At 42.5% G+C, this 15,880-nt stretch overlaps 1 protein-coding gene across 3 annotated transcripts in view; it reads right to left on the minus strand.

Annotated features, from left to right (window-relative positions):
• The window catches only part of RAB8A (RAB8A, member RAS oncogene family), a 60,628-nt gene that overhangs the window by 29,627 nt on the left and 15,121 nt on the right, over positions 1-15,880 (minus strand). For all 3 annotated transcript variants that reach the window (XR_013217198.1, XR_013217201.1, XM_077271875.1), the window contains exon 2: positions 8,290-8,350. Coding sequence is in view for 1 of the 3 variants with exons in the window: in XM_077271875.1 (XP_077127990.1) it covers positions 8,290-8,350 (61 nt within the window). In the remaining 2 variants the exon portion in view is untranslated. The remainder of the gene's footprint in view (positions 1-8,289; positions 8,351-15,880) is intronic.

Here is a 15,880-nt window from a genome sequence, read left to right on the forward strand (position 1 = left end):
GCAAGGTACAGGTATGGGTTTGCAGTTAGCTGTAGGTGTCATGTTACCGTTCCTTATAACATGTGGGTCCAGGAAAGTTCTCGAGTCCACAGGTACTTTCTTAGTTTCTGGTCCGTCCCCAAGCGTGATGTGACGCGGCTTCCATGGCAGAACAATGACAATGGCTAAAGGTGCGTGACTAGCTTTTAACTCTTAGCTCGCCCCGTCCCATATTTGCCACCGCCCCTCTGGGCCAGGCTGAAATCTCCTCCCCTGACCTCCTAGCTGAAATAATTCCCAATATCTAGGATGGGTCATTACTTCCTAGTGGGAGGTCCAAACGGGACGACTGATGTCGTAACGGGTTTGTTGGGGCTTGACCAATATGGAGAATCCAAACTCTGGTCGGCTAAGTGGTTCTGGAGAGAGCTGGGACAACTAGAGAACATGAGACCCAGGTGTGTGCGGAAGGCTCCCAGGATTCTGGTGGTATACTGGACTTAACCCTGAGATGAACGGTACTCTCATAATTCATCACTATGTGTTGGTGCCTAACCGACTATGCCTTTCATTGATAGCTGATTGACTTTGGCTGTCCCAGCTCTGTTCCTGCTCGCCTTAATTAACACGTGGACATATGGCACGTTCCTGTTCTTTTCTGAGTTTGTGTATTTATTCCATAGGTGGGGGCCACAGTTTTGGGAACAGAAGGAGATCTTTGGTCAATACATTGTCCCTCAAAGGTGAAGAAAAAAAAATGTGCTTGAGGAAATGAATCTGCCTATTATAAATACATATTACCTTCTATGATCCCCCAATGTGCATTATGAAGTTCTGGATCTCCATTTTGACTGTTGTGTCAAAGAAGATTACTGTGACAGCCGTCATTCCCAATGCAAGGCAAAACTCAAAAGGTGGCTACTAGACAAGGGTGGCCAGACGCAATCCAGAATGGCCAACGTCACAAACCAAATAGCACCAGGGCAATACAGACTTGCCAAAAACGTCAGACAAAAATATATTCTTTCTACTCAGCCTTATAGCTCTGGGTTGACAGGCATCCAACCCAGGAAACCCATACATTTGGCTTGTGCAAGGGTCCCCAATAGGCTCAGAGGAATAAGCTGTATGTTGTGGTAAATTAAAAAAAAGTTTTGGCTTTGTGTCACCATTTTCTGAGACCTGCAACATTTTCATTTTTACGTCGGTGGAGCTGCGAAGATTGCTTTTTTTGTGTGGTGAGCAGGTGTTTTTATTGACACCATTTTGGTATAGATACAACATTTTGATAGCTTCTTGAATTTTCCTGCAGCATTGCCGAGACAAAAACAAAAAACCCCATAGTTTTGATATTTTGACTTTTCTGTTCACAGCGCTTACTGATCAGGCTAATTGAATTTTTAGGTTTTAAAACAGTGGACTTTTACGAAGCAGTGATGTAGTATTTTTTTACAATCTTTAAATGGGGAAAAAGAGGGGTGATTAGATTTAATTTTTTTTTTTCTGTATTTATTACCGTATATAAGCTGAGATTTTCAGCACTTCTTTTGTGCTGAAAACGCCCCTCTCGGCTTATACACGAGTCACTGCCGGCGGGGGGGGAGCAGAAGACTGGCGTGGGCATCTCTCTTCCTTCCTGTGCTGAACGATCACATGGTACCGCTCATTACAGTAATGAATATGCACCCGTCTCCACTCCCATAGGTGTGGAGCGCATATTCATTACTTTAATGAGCGGTACCACTGACCGCTCAGCACAGGAAGAAATAAATAATAATAATTTTATTTATATAGCGCCAACATATTCCGCAGCGCTTTACAACTTATAGAGGGGACTTGTACAGACAATAGACATTACAGCATAACAGAAATCACAGTTCAAAACAGATACCAGGAGGAATGAGGGCCCTGCTCGCAAGCTTACAAACTATGAGGAAAAGGGGAGACACGAGAGGTGGATGGTAACAATTGCTTTAGTTATTTGGACCAGCCATAGTGTAAGGCTCGGGTGTTCATGTAAAGCTGCATGAACCAGTTAACAGCCTAAGTATGTAGCAGTACAGACACAGAAGCTATTGACTGCATAGAGTGTATGAGAACATGATGCGAGGAACCTCATTATGTGTTTTTTTTTTTTTATTTATTTATTTTTTATTAGGCCACACAGGGATAGTTAGGTTAATGCATTGAGGCGGTAGGCCAGCCTGAACAAATGCGTTTTTAGGGCACGCTTAAAACTGTGGGGATTGGGGATTAATCGTATTAACCTAGGTAGTGCATTCCAAAGAATCGGCGCAGCACGTGTAAAGTCTTGGAGACGGGAGTGGGAGGTTCTGATTATTGAGGATGCTAACCTGAGGTCATCAGCGGAGCGGAGGGCACGGGTAGGGTGGTAGACTGAGACCAGAGAGGAGATGTAGGGTGGTGCTGAGTCATGGAGTGCTTTGTGGATGAGGGTAGTAGTTTTGTACTGGATTCTGGAGTGGATGGGTAGCCAGTGTAATGACTGGCACAAGGTAGAGGCATCGGTGTAACGGTTGGTGAGGAATATGATCCTGGCAGCAGCATTCAGGACAGATTGCAGCGGGGAGAGTTTGGTAAGAGGGAGGCCGATTAGTAGAGAAAGACAAGAAGAGGGATGCTGGCGCCAGAGATGCAGGCACTGAGATGCAGCACCAGGAGGGCGAGTAGGACTGGGGGAGGGTGAGCCATGCGATATTCACCTGTCCCCGTTCCACCACCGCGCTGTGTCCTCTGGCTGTGACGTTCAGGTCAGAGGGCGCGATGACGTGGTTAGTGCACGCCTCTGCCTGAACAGTCACTGCAGAGAGCCGGAGATGCTGAGGAGCAGCGACGAGAGGTGAGTATGTCATTTTTTTTTTTTTTTTTTTTTTTTGTTAAATTGCAGTAGCAGCATTATATGGGGCATATTTTTCTATGGAGCATCTTATGGGGCCCATCATGAACTTTATGGAGCATTATATGGGGCGTATTTTGCATGGAGCATCTTATAGGGCTCCTGATTCAATATGGATATTCAAAAACATTTAACCTACTGATATCTCAATTAATTTTACTTTTACTTTTATTGGTATCTATTTTTATTCTTGAAATTCACCAGTAGCTGCTTCATTTCCCATCTTAGGCTAATACTCGAGTCAATAAGTTTTCCCAGTTTTTTGTGGCAAAATTAGGTGCCTCGGGCTTATACTCGTATATACGGTAGTCCCTTTAGGGGATTTGAAATAGGTATTGCCTAAACTAAATGCAGCAATACTTTGTAAAAAAAAAAAAAAAAGTTCTATTATGATTTATTTATTTATATGCATGCATGCATGCATGCATGTATGTATGTATACATATACAATGCTTCTCACTGAATTAAAATACCAAAAAGTTCTTCAATTAAAAAAAGTGAATCTCATTATATAGACCCATTACAGAGTGATATATTTCAAGCGTTTATTTCTGTTAATGTTGAAGGTTACACCCCTTTAATCACATACAGAAGGGGCTAATCTCCCATTTTTATTTTCTGCTGATGGAGCTGTATGGTGGCTTGTTTTTTGCGGGACAAGATGACATTTTCAGCTGTACCATTTTTTTTTATATTCGTACTTTTGATCGCATTTTATTGCACTTTTTGTTCGGCGGTATGATGATAAAGCATTGTTTTTTGCCTCATTTTTTATTACGGTGTTCACTGAAGCGCTACGGATGCGGCGATACCACATGTGTGTACTTTTATTGTTGTGGTATTTTTTAAATTTACATAAATGTTTTTGTTTTTTTTTAAATATGAGAAAAAATAAAAAAATAAAAAAATAAAAAAATTTATATTTATATATATATATCATCTGATAGGCAGGGATGGAGGCATGTCAGTGCCTCACAAAGCCTCTTTTTCCTGCAGGACCCCATTCTGCGTCCAGGGGTCTCCATGGAGACCATTAGGACAACGCGATCACATTACATATCTTATTTAGTAATACAAATCACATTGCAAACACCAGCTCCTGTTTAGAAAATATAAACTTTTTTTTTTTATTCAAAGCACCTCTGCATTACTGATGCGTTTCAGATTAACTGGTTGGTACTTATACTGAACACAGTGAATATGAATGGCCTGGAATGATAATGCCACTGGCCCTCTATGTGCTACTACTGGGAGGAGGGGAGAATAACACAGATCTGGGACAGCGTTACTTACCATATCTGTAGCTTACAAATCATATTGAAAATGCCCTAACATTAAAAAATACTTTATTGTTTAAAACCGAGGCAAACTGCCATAACCCAACCAAAACACAACAAAGAAAGTGCTCAAACACAAAATAAACCAAAATCTACGGGGAAAACAGCTAGGTAACCCTAGCTCAAGCCTCTATACAGGTCCTTCTCAAAAAATTAGCATATAGTGTTAAATTTCATTATTTACCATAATGTAATGATTACAATTAAACTTTCATATATTATAGATTCATTATCCACCAACTGAAATTTGTCAGGTCTTTTATTGTTTTAATACTGATGATTTTGGCCTACAACTCCTGCTAACCCAAAAAACCTGTCTCAATAAATTAGCATATCAAGAAAAGGTTCTCTAAACGACCTATTACCCTAATCTTCTGAATCAACTAATTAACTCTAAACACATGCAAAAGATACCTGAGGCTTTTAAAAACTCCCTGCCTGGTTCATTACTCAAAACCCCCATCATGGGTAAGACTAGCGACCTGACAGATGTCAAGAAGGCCATCATTGACACCCTCAAGCAAGAGGGTAAGACCCAGAAAGAAATTTCTCAACAAATAGGCTGTTCCCAGAGTGCTGTATCAAGGCACCTCAATGGTAAGTCTGTTGGAAGGAAACAATGTGGCAGAAAACGCTGTACAACGAGAAGAGGTGACCGGAACCTGAGGAAGATTGTGGAGAAGGACCGATTCCAGACCTTGGGGAACCTGAGGAAGCAGTGGACTGAGTCTGGTGTGGAAACATCCAGAGCCACCGTGCACAGGAAATGGGCTACAGGTGCCGCATTCCCCAGGTAAAGCCACTTTTGAACCATAAACAGCGGCAGAAGCGCCTGACCTGGGCTACAGAGAAGCAGCACTGGACTGTTGCTAAGTGGTCCCAAGTACTTTTTTCTGATGAAAGCAAATTTTGCATGTCATTCGGAAATCAAGGTGCCAGAGTCTGGAGGAAGACTGGGGAGAAGGAAATGCCAAAATGCCTGAAGTCCAGTGTCAAGTACCCAGTCAGTGATGGTGTGGGGTGCCATGTCAGCTGCTGGTGTTGGTCCACTGTGTTTCATCAAGGGCAGGGTCAATGCAGCTAGCTATCAGGAGATTTTGGAGCACTTCATGCTTCCTGGCACCTGCTCACAGTGCCAAAACCACTGGTAAATGGTTTACTGACCATGGTATTACTGTGCTCAATTGGCCTGCCAACTCTCCTGACCTGAACCCCATAGAGAATCTGTGGGATATTGTGAAGAGAAAGTTGAGAGACGCAAGACCCAACACTCTGGATGAGCTTAAGGTCGCTATTGAAGCATCCTGGGCCTCCATAACATCTCAGCAGTGTCACAGGCTGATTGCCTCCATGCCACGCCGCATTGAAGCAGTCATTTCTGCCAAAGGATTCCCGACCAAGTATTGAGTGCATAAATGAACATTATTATTTGATGGTTTTTTTGTTTGTTATTAAAAAACACTTTTATTTGATTGGATGGTTGAAATATGCTAATTTATTGAGACAGGTTTTTTGGGTTATCAGGAGTTGTAGGCCAAAATCATCAGTATTAAAACAATAAAAGACCTGACAAATTTCAGTTGGTGGATAATGAATCTATAATATATGAAAGTTTAATTGTAATCATTACATTATGGTAAATAATGAAATTTAACACTATATGCTAATTTTTTGAGAAGGACCTGTATACGCCCCTGCCTGACTGCGGAGGTTGACGCCCTAGGGGGGAGCGTTGTGGCGCCCCCGCTCCACGATGGCTAACCCTAGTGGCCCTGATAAACCCTACCGCCGCTAGTGAGAGCCTCTACCCACAAGCTAGAGGATCCTCTACCACTAAACAGAGGACTGCCTGTGCTAGGGAGAAGCTAAATCCCCAATATTATTAAAAACAATGTATGAACACATGGCAGGTATTAATAGGGACACCATATAATACCGCACTATAGGAGATCACTATATGTATCAGCCTGAATGATCTATATAACACTCTTATAGCTATCCCCTATGATAGAGCAGGGGTCACAGGATCACCTCTGCATTACATAGAGAAATGCAGTCAAGAATAATACTTATATTTGACTAAATAGTCATGTCATTATCTGCTGTGCAGGATACATTTCATTTTGATTAGTTAGATGCGTCATTAGTTTTATATCCCCTGCAACATCCGATCCGGTATTAATATCATAGACGCTTTACATCAACACCATAAAATATGGGATATACAGATACTCATCTCCCGATATGTCAGCGGTGGCTCCCCATACGCCCTTATTGTTTAACGCTTCTACGCGTTTCGCCCATTCGGGCTCAACAGGAGGCCTGATGTAGAAATGATACGTGTCATATCTGATGGTAAGCAATCTGCAGATAGAAAAATACCTGCTTTTGTAATCCCCGCCAACTCCATCATGCATGGGGCCCCTCCTTTCCATTTCCTGTAGCGTCCAGGGCCATCAACTGCGCATGTCCGCTCCGGAACGCAAGCCGAGCCATCGGCTCCTCCATCTTATTCACAGCCGCATCCCACATTGTTACTGCGCATGCCTGCCCTGGACCGCACATCACCAGTAACAGCCAGCCCTCTGGTGACGCCGATCCATGACCACTTCCGGTCCCAGGGTTTTGCTGCATGCCGAGCGCACCTGATGGAACATGCTGCGCACGTCACCCAAACAGTAGGTTACCCTGGCAACGATGCACATCAAGAAGCGACCAAATGAACCAAATGGAGCGGACTGCGCATGTCGCTTCTATAATACGTTACCCTAACAACACACAACGAGGAGCTGCGGACAATCACCCACCGTCCATAATCCTATACAGCCACATATTTGTACTCAAATACAATCATATATTGAGCTCAATAAGCCTAATGCCAGACATTCCCACCATATTTGCTAGGCAAAATATACTGCCTGATTACTACATTGGCTGCAGCTCCCATTATATACACCAAATCCTATCATATGAGCTACAATATAATTCCAGCAGCACTATATGTAGGAATACACAGCCCACGCCTGGCTCATATTTAAAAACATGCACAGAAATTATAGATACATCATATCTGCACATTTACTGGGGGTTATCCTTACCCCCAGGGAGCCATACTTGTTAAGATATCGCAGGCTTATGAATGTGTCTGTATTTTTATATATTATTAAATCCGAGTGGAGGTGGCTAAGAGGAACCCATACATCTGTTTCGGATATTCCGACAGATACAAGAAAAATGTGTTTGTTTTTTTGTTTTTTTAAATATGAGAAAATAAAATAAAATTATATATATATATATATATATATATATATATATATATATATATATATATATATATATATATATATATATATATATTTTTTTTTTTTTTTTTTTTTCATTAGAAAATTGTTGATCTGATACCCTGCAATGCTTCTGCACTGCAGAGTATCACATCAGCATCTGATAGGCAGGGATGGAGGCATGTCAGTGCCTCACAAAGCCTCTTTTTCCTGCAGGACCCCATTGTGCGGCCAGGGGTCTCCATGGAGACCATTAGGACAACGCGATCACATTGCGTAGTTCTGATGAAAGCGCGCATGAACTTGCGCGATGCTCATCTATGTTGCTGTCACTACTGACAGCAGCATCAGAGGGGTTAAATGCCAGCGATGTGTGCTAGCACTGATAGTGGGCATTGCTGCTGGGACACCCACACCCGATCGCAGCGGTGCAGAGCGTCAGAACGCGCGATTGTTCCGCCATACATGTACTGCTGTTTGCAGTAACGCAGCTCCCGCAGAGCAGTACATGAACGGAGCATGTCGGGAAGATGTTAATATCTTATTTAGTAATACAAATCACATTGCAAACACCAGCTCCTGTTTAGAAAATATAAACTTTTTTTTTTTTTATTCAAAGCACCTCTGCATTACTGATGCGTTTCAGATTAACTGGTTGGTTCTTATACTGAACACAGTGAATATGAATGGCCTGGAATGATAATGCCACTGGCCCTGTATGTGCTACTACTGGGAGGAGGGGAGAATAACACAGATCTGGGACAGCGTTACTTACCATATCTGTAGCTTAATTCTCTTGCCATCTAGTTCTATTGTCCTGATTTTAAAGTCAATACCTGTAGAAAAAAACAAAATGACAATATTAATAAAAGAGCCCTAATACAGATGTGGCCATGGGCACAGTCCAGCATCAGAACTAGAGTTGTGGTGACTAATTCAGCTTCTCTTCCTTTCTAGCAGTGTGCCATTTAATCAGTAGAGCAGTAGCGTGCAGGCTTTAGATTCCGGCAGATGTCTTTTAGTGAACTATCTCTTTAAGTGAACTGTGATATACAGTGGCTTGCAAAAGAATTCAACCCCCTTGGCAGTTTTCCACGTTTTGCTCTATCATAACCTGGACTTTCAATTTTTTGAGGGAGGGTTTGCATCAGTTCATGTAAAGGACATGCCTACAACTGTGAACATTTGTTTTCTTTTTATTGTGAAGCAAACAACAAATAGGACAAAATAACTGAAAACTTCAGTGTGCACAACTATTCACCTCCCTAAAGTCAGTACTCTGCAAAGCCTCCTTTTGTGCCACATACAGCTGGAAGTCGCTATAGATAAGTCTCTATGTTATTTCCACATCTTGCCACTGGGATTCTTGCCCGTCAACTCTGACCACAAATTTTCAATTGGATTAAGGTCTGGGGTTTGACTTGGCACTACAACACACTTATACGTTTCGCCTTAAACCACTGGAGTTGTGCTTTAGTAGTATGCTTTGGAAGGTGAACCTCAGTCCCAGTCTCAAATCATTGACAGGTTGTGCTCAAGAATATCCCTGTATTCTGCACCATCCATCTTCCCCTCGACTAGGACCATTTTCCCTCCCCACAGCATGATGCTGCCACCATCATGATTCACTGTGGGGATGGTGTTCTTGAGGTGATGAGCTGTGTTGGTTTGGCACCATAGGGTTTACCATGGTGGCCAAAAAGTTCAATTTTGGTCTCATCTTACTACAGCATCTTCCTCTATACATTTGGGGAGTTTTCCACAGGTCTTACAAATTGTGTAAGTTTTTTTTTTTTTACCCACTCTTCCATAAAATGCCACCTCAATTGAGTGTATGGCTTATTGTGGTGGTATGGACAGAACTGCGCAGCTCCTTCAGGGATAACTTTGGTCTCTGTACTGCCTCTCCGATTAATGCCCTCCTTGACTGGCTGATAGTTTTGGTGGGCAACCCTCTCCTGGCAGCTTGTTGTGGTATCATGTGCTCTCCATTTGATGATGATGGATTTGATGGTGCTCCGGGTGGATAATCATCAGAGACTGGGATATTTTTTTGCAGAAAGAGCTGTATTAGGGATAGTTTTTTGCTAGATGGTTTAAGGTTTTGATTTATCGATATGACAGCAGACGCCCTGTGGTATTGACCCCAACCGATCGTGGCTGATTAACCCCTTAAATATCACTGTCACTCATGACAGCGGTATTTAAGTGGTTAAAAAGGGGTTAAAAAAAAAAAAGCTTTTGTAACCATGAAAAATCAAACCATAGCAACAAACTAGTTTAGCAAAATCTGTGTTCGAAAAGCCTAATCGCACTCCTTCCTCCTCAGCACTGACATGTAGTTTAAAAGTAATTCCTGACATATTGGGCATCACCTCGTTCAGGAGAAATTGTGCAATAAATTATGAGTTCCAATATCACCCATCAACCCTTCTGTACCTGCAAAATTTGCTGCAAATACAAAAATTACATTTTTACCACCAACATGTTACATTTACACATCTCACTGTTAAAAAACTTCTGTGAGTAACCTATAGGTTCAAAATACTCAGTACAACCCTGGATGAAATCCTTAAAGGGAACCTGTCAGCAGAAATGTGCACAGTAACCTACACACAACGTCAGGTCGGCACCATTATATTATATTAAGCTCTGCAGCATAATCACATGTTTAGTGTGCCAATAATACATTTTCTTGATCTTATCCAGCCAGGGAAAAAAAAACAAAAAAAAAAAAAACAATTTGAAAATGGTGCTTGTGCCATCTTGGAGGAGGATTTTTTTCCCCCCCTTCTCTAGTAACATGGTGCCGCTGGTGCATGCGCAGCAGCATATGAACTCGAGCGTGGGAACTTTTCCAAGGCTCCAGTTCATGAGGACATCCAGCAGAGGGCGCATCACCGCAACTCAAGGTAAGTACAGATCACCCAGCTTTCCTTTCAGTACCCGGGGTTTACAGGCACGAGCGAGTGCTTTAGCACAGCTCCTGGCTGTAAAATGATTTAACCCCTTCACATGGATTTACTTCGTGGAACATGACAGATCATCTGAAGGTATGTATATTGTTGGTTTATTATTTTGCAGAGCGAGGGTCTTCAGGTGGATTGAGAGAGCAATAAAATATTAAAACAACCTGTGTGTTTATTTCATTAAAATACTTTTTAATAATGTGTGTGTGTTTTATTAACCATTTCGTACTATTGGATTAATAATGGATAGGTGTCATAATTGACGCCTCTCCATTATTAATCTGGCTTAATGTCACCTTACAATAGCAAGGTGACATTAACCCTTCATTACCCCATATCCCACCGCTACACAGGAGTGGGAAGAGAGTGGCCAAGTGCCAGAATAGGCGCATCTTCCAGATGTGCCTTTTCTGGGGTGGCTGGGGGCAGATGTTTGTAGCCATGGGGGGGCAATAACCATGGACCCTCTCTAGGCTATTAATATCTGCCCTCAGTCACTGGCTTTACCACTCTGGCGGAGAAAATTGCGCGGGAGCCCACGCCAATTTTTTCCGCCATTTAACCCTTTATTTTAGCAGCTACAGCGCCAAAATTTTGCACATACACACTACTAACATTAGTAGTGTGGAATATGCAAAAAAAAAAGGGGATATGTCTCATATCATGTCGGGTTTGTGAAGGAGAAATGAAAAGCCGGCAATTGAATTACCGGCTTTTCACTTATCTCGCGCTGAATTTAATTTAAATACAGTATATATATATATATACATACACACATACTGTATATATGTTTTAACGAACATTTGAGCACATAAATCCATTAGATGTCGGTTTTGCAAGCCTGCGAGAAAATATCGCAGTACGGATGCCATACGGATTACATACGGAGGATGCCATGCGCAAAATACGCGGACACACCCTGCCTACGGATGACATACGGATCACTATTTTGGGGACTTTTCTGCGTATTATGGCTGTAAAAAACGGACCGTATTTACATACGCGGAGTGTGAGGCCGGCCTAAGGACAACAGGGAGAAGAATTTTGGAAATCAAACTAAAAAAGATGTTAAATTGAGTCCTATTGTCAAAGAATTTACCACCTGAATTTATTAGTCACTACATGGGCACAATTCACACCTCCACCAGATGGACTCCAGATAACTAAGAACCTCATTCCCACTGCCTCTCCATTTGTAACAAAATGCCTAATTTAATTTCCTTGCATATCTTTAGGAGGCATCACACCTCCCACCCCCTGAACAAATGTGTTACTGTAATATCTTTTAACCCCTTCCCAACATGTACCGTACATATACTGCTCTGCGGGAGCCGTGTTCCCGAAAACAGCAGTATATGTATGGTGACGTGATCGCACAGCCTCACGCTGAGTGCTGTGGCGATCGGGTGCGGGGGTCAGCTCCGTGAGAGAGCCGACACCCTGCAGCAAAGCCACGATCAGTGTTTGCACCAATCGCGGGCATTTAACCCCTCTGATGCGGCTGTTAGTAGTGACAGCGATAGAGGAGCATCGTGCAGGGAATGAGTTCCCTGCATGCTTCCATCAGGACAATGCGATGCGACCGCATTGTCCTGATGGTGTCCATGAAGACCCCCCGGCTGCAAGATGGCTGCGGAGTCATGGAGGAAAGGTGGCTGATGTGATACTTTGCAGTGCAGAAGCATTGCAGAGTATGAGATCAGCGATCTAAAACTATACAGTTAAGTCCAGAGAGGGACAACGTAAAAAAAAAAATATATATTATATAATATTAATAATCCACTACTAATGGCGTGCTGCCTCCGTTTTTTGGAGATATATACACTCACCGGCCACTTTATTAGGTACACCATGCTAGTAACGGGTTGGACCCCCTTTTGCCTTCAGAACTGCCTCAATTCTTCGTGGCATAGATTCAACAAGGTGCTGGAAGCATTCCTCAGAGATTTTGGTCCATATTGACATGATGGCAACACACAGTTGCCGCAGATTTGTCGGCTGCACATCCCAAAGATGCTCCATACAAGGCAGGATGGATCCATGCTTTCATGTTGTTTACGCCAAATTCTGACCCTACCATCCGAATGTCGCAGCAGAAATCGAGACTCATCAGACCAAGCAACGTTTTTCCAATCTTCTACTGTCCAATTTCGATGAGCTTGTACAAATTGTAGCCTCAGTTTCCTGTTCTTAGCTGAAAGGAGTGGTACCCGGTGTGGTCTTCTGCTGCTGTAACCCATCTGCCTCAAAGTTCGACGCACTGTGCGTTCAGAGATGCTCTTAGGCCTACCTTGGTTGTAACGGGTGGCGATTTGAGTCACTGTTGCCTTTCTATCAGCTCGAACCAGTCTGCCCATTCTCCTCTGACCTCTGGCATCAACAAGGTATTTCCGCCCACAGAACTGCCGCTCACTGGACTTTTTTTTCTTTTTCGGACCATTCTCTGTAAACCCTAGAGATGGTTGTGCGTGAAAATCCCAGTAGATCAGCAGTTTCTGAAATACTCAGAACAGCCCTTCTGGCACCAACAACCATGCCACGTTCAAAGGCACTCAAATCACCTTTCTTCCCCATACTGATGCTCGGTTTGAACTGCAGGAGATTGTCTTGACCATGTCCACATGCCGAAATGCACTGAGTTGCCGCCATGTGATTGGCTGATTAGAAATTAAGTGTTAACAAGAAGTTGGACAGGTACCTAATAAAGTGGCCAGTGAGTGTATATATATATATATATATATATATATATATATATATATATATATATATATATATATATATATATATATATATATATATATATATATATATATATATATATATATATCTTACGGCGGTCGTCCACCCCTGCTCCCTCTCTCCCCCGGCCTCTGTCTCCGCCTGGATGTTATTTGTTTAATAAAGAAGAGTTTTTACAGATGACCGGTGAGTGCTCTCCCCACTTTTTTCTTTATTAAGATATTGCTACATGAACTTTGTTTCGGAGAGGAGCACCCGTGGTCCAATGGTTGACACAGCTTAACAAATTGCATCTGTGATTTTGGTTACTAGTTGCAGGTGATTTTGTGGATTTGCGACAGTGCTGCTCATTTTTTGCCTTCTTTGTGTATTATATATATATATATATATATATATATATATATATATATATATATATATATATATATATATATATATATATATATATATATATATATATATATATATAAATAAAATTTATTTTTTTCTCCACACACACACACACACACACACACACACACACACACACACACACACTTGTCCCACAAAAAAACAAGCTGCCTTACAGCTCCATCAGCAGAAAAAAAAAATTTTGCCTCCCAAAAATCGCAGTAAGGCGATTTATCCTGCACTCTACGCTGAGTGCTTACACCGGGGTTTCTGTGTAAATCTTTGAAATACATGATTCAGACAGAGCCGACGGCGAAAGACTATATAATGAGGCAGATGGAGACACAGTGGACTCCATAGGACCTGTGATCCGGCGGTGTCTGTCTTTTTAGGATTGCATAAAAGTGCCGTCGGCCACAGTTTTGTGCATTTCTGAGAAGAAGGAGACCGATGAACAGAGGCCAGACGCAGTCCAAAGTTATTCTGCTGCCTCATTATAGTGAATGGATCAATCTTGGGTTTCATCTTTCACGTCACTCGGAGATTTAGATGGAAACCCCAAAGTAAGTGGTCAGCATAGAGCGCCGGATAAGGATGCTTTCACACATCAGGTTTTTTGTTTCAGGCACAATCCAGCAGTTTTTGGAAAAAACGGATCCGTTTTTTTGGGGGGGGTTTTTTACGCCGGATCCATTTTTTTCCCATACAGTTGTGTTAGCGCCGATTGTGCCTGAAGGGCATGCATTTCATCCGTGTTGTGCCGGATCCGACCCTTCAGGCTTTTTTGCCGGACACAAAAAACGTCCACTGCAACGTTTCTTTTTCTGTGCGGCGAAAAAGCCGGTAATAAACGCATGGAACAGGTGTGTGAATGATGGGTTCCGGCTACCGAATCCGTTTTTTACACATTGAGCATGCTTTGTTTTCGATTCTGGCATGGGAAAATCAATCTCTCTCTCTCTGTTTTTTTTTGCAAATTTGCCGGATTTAGCCTGAAATCAAAAACCTGATGTGTGAAAGCAGCCTTGGACTAATGCACCGGATCCGTTTTTTTGCCGGATCCGACTTGCTGATCCAGCTAATTGGGTCCTTTAAAAAAAAAAAAAAAATCGGAGCATGCTCAGTTTAAAAAAAAAAAAAAAAAACAGAATCCGTCGCCATAGGCTTCCATTCTAGCAAAACGACAGACAGCAACGGATCTGTCGCTGACCGTTTTTTTTTCGGACACAAAAAACGTTACTATGTCTGCTTTCTCCGGCCGCCGGATTAACAATTTTCGACGGATGAAACATGAGGCCATCCATCGCTAATACAAGCCTATGAGAAAAAAACGGATCCGGTGGCAACATTCGCCAGATCCGGTTTTTTTTCAAAATTCGTCGGATTGAGACTGACGGCAGAAGACTGATGTGTGAAAGGGGCCTTAATGGAAATATAGGAGGCATCCACGTTACTGGAAGTAAAAAGGCTCTGGAAAAGCAAAAAGGCTCCTCGCTCCCCAAAAGAAATTCAGCAAATTCACCGCTCCCAAATCCAAATGCCCCCACCTCTGAGCCCCACAGTGTGCCTAAACCACGTTTAGCGCCCACATGCTTGGCATTTCTGCAGTGATGAGAGCCTGCCTAATTTGCAGGTGCGTCTCTCCAGAAGCATGAGCTGGGCATAATGTACTGGTCACTACAATGGCAGTTTGCAATTTTCACTCAGTAACATCAACTGCTGCCTGTTTCTGGAAAACCCCTATAGTCAAAATCGTTACTACACCTGTAGATACATTCCCAAAGGGGTATAGTTTCCAAAATGTGGTCACTTGGGGGATTCTGCTTTTCTGTAACTTAGGGGCTCTTTATATGGAGTCCGCAAACTATTCTAGGAAAATCTGCGCTCCAGGAGGCAAATAGAGCTCTGTCCCTCCCGAGTCTCTCTAACTAAGTATTAAGCAGTACTGTACAGCCACATATGGGGTATATCTACATTCAGCAGAAATTGTGGGACACATTTTAGTGACATTTTTACTCATTTCCCAGTATGAAAATGTAAAACTTGGAGCCAACACACAATCTTGGTGGTAAAAGTGTAAATTACTTTACCTTCACTGCCAATGGTATAAAAGTCTGTGACCCACCTGTGGTGTCAATGTAATCACTGCACCCCTAGATTAATTCATTGAGAGGTTTAGTTTGTAACATGGGGTGACTTATGGGGGAAGGGGGGGTTCTGCTGTTCTGGCACCTCAGGGGCTCTGCCAATGTAACATGGCACCCTCAA

Source organism: Ranitomeya variabilis, chromosome 1 (assembly GCF_051348905.1).
Source record: "Ranitomeya variabilis isolate aRanVar5 chromosome 1, aRanVar5.hap1, whole genome shotgun sequence".
Taxonomy (NCBI): Eukaryota; Metazoa; Chordata; class Amphibia; order Anura; family Dendrobatidae; genus Ranitomeya; species Ranitomeya variabilis.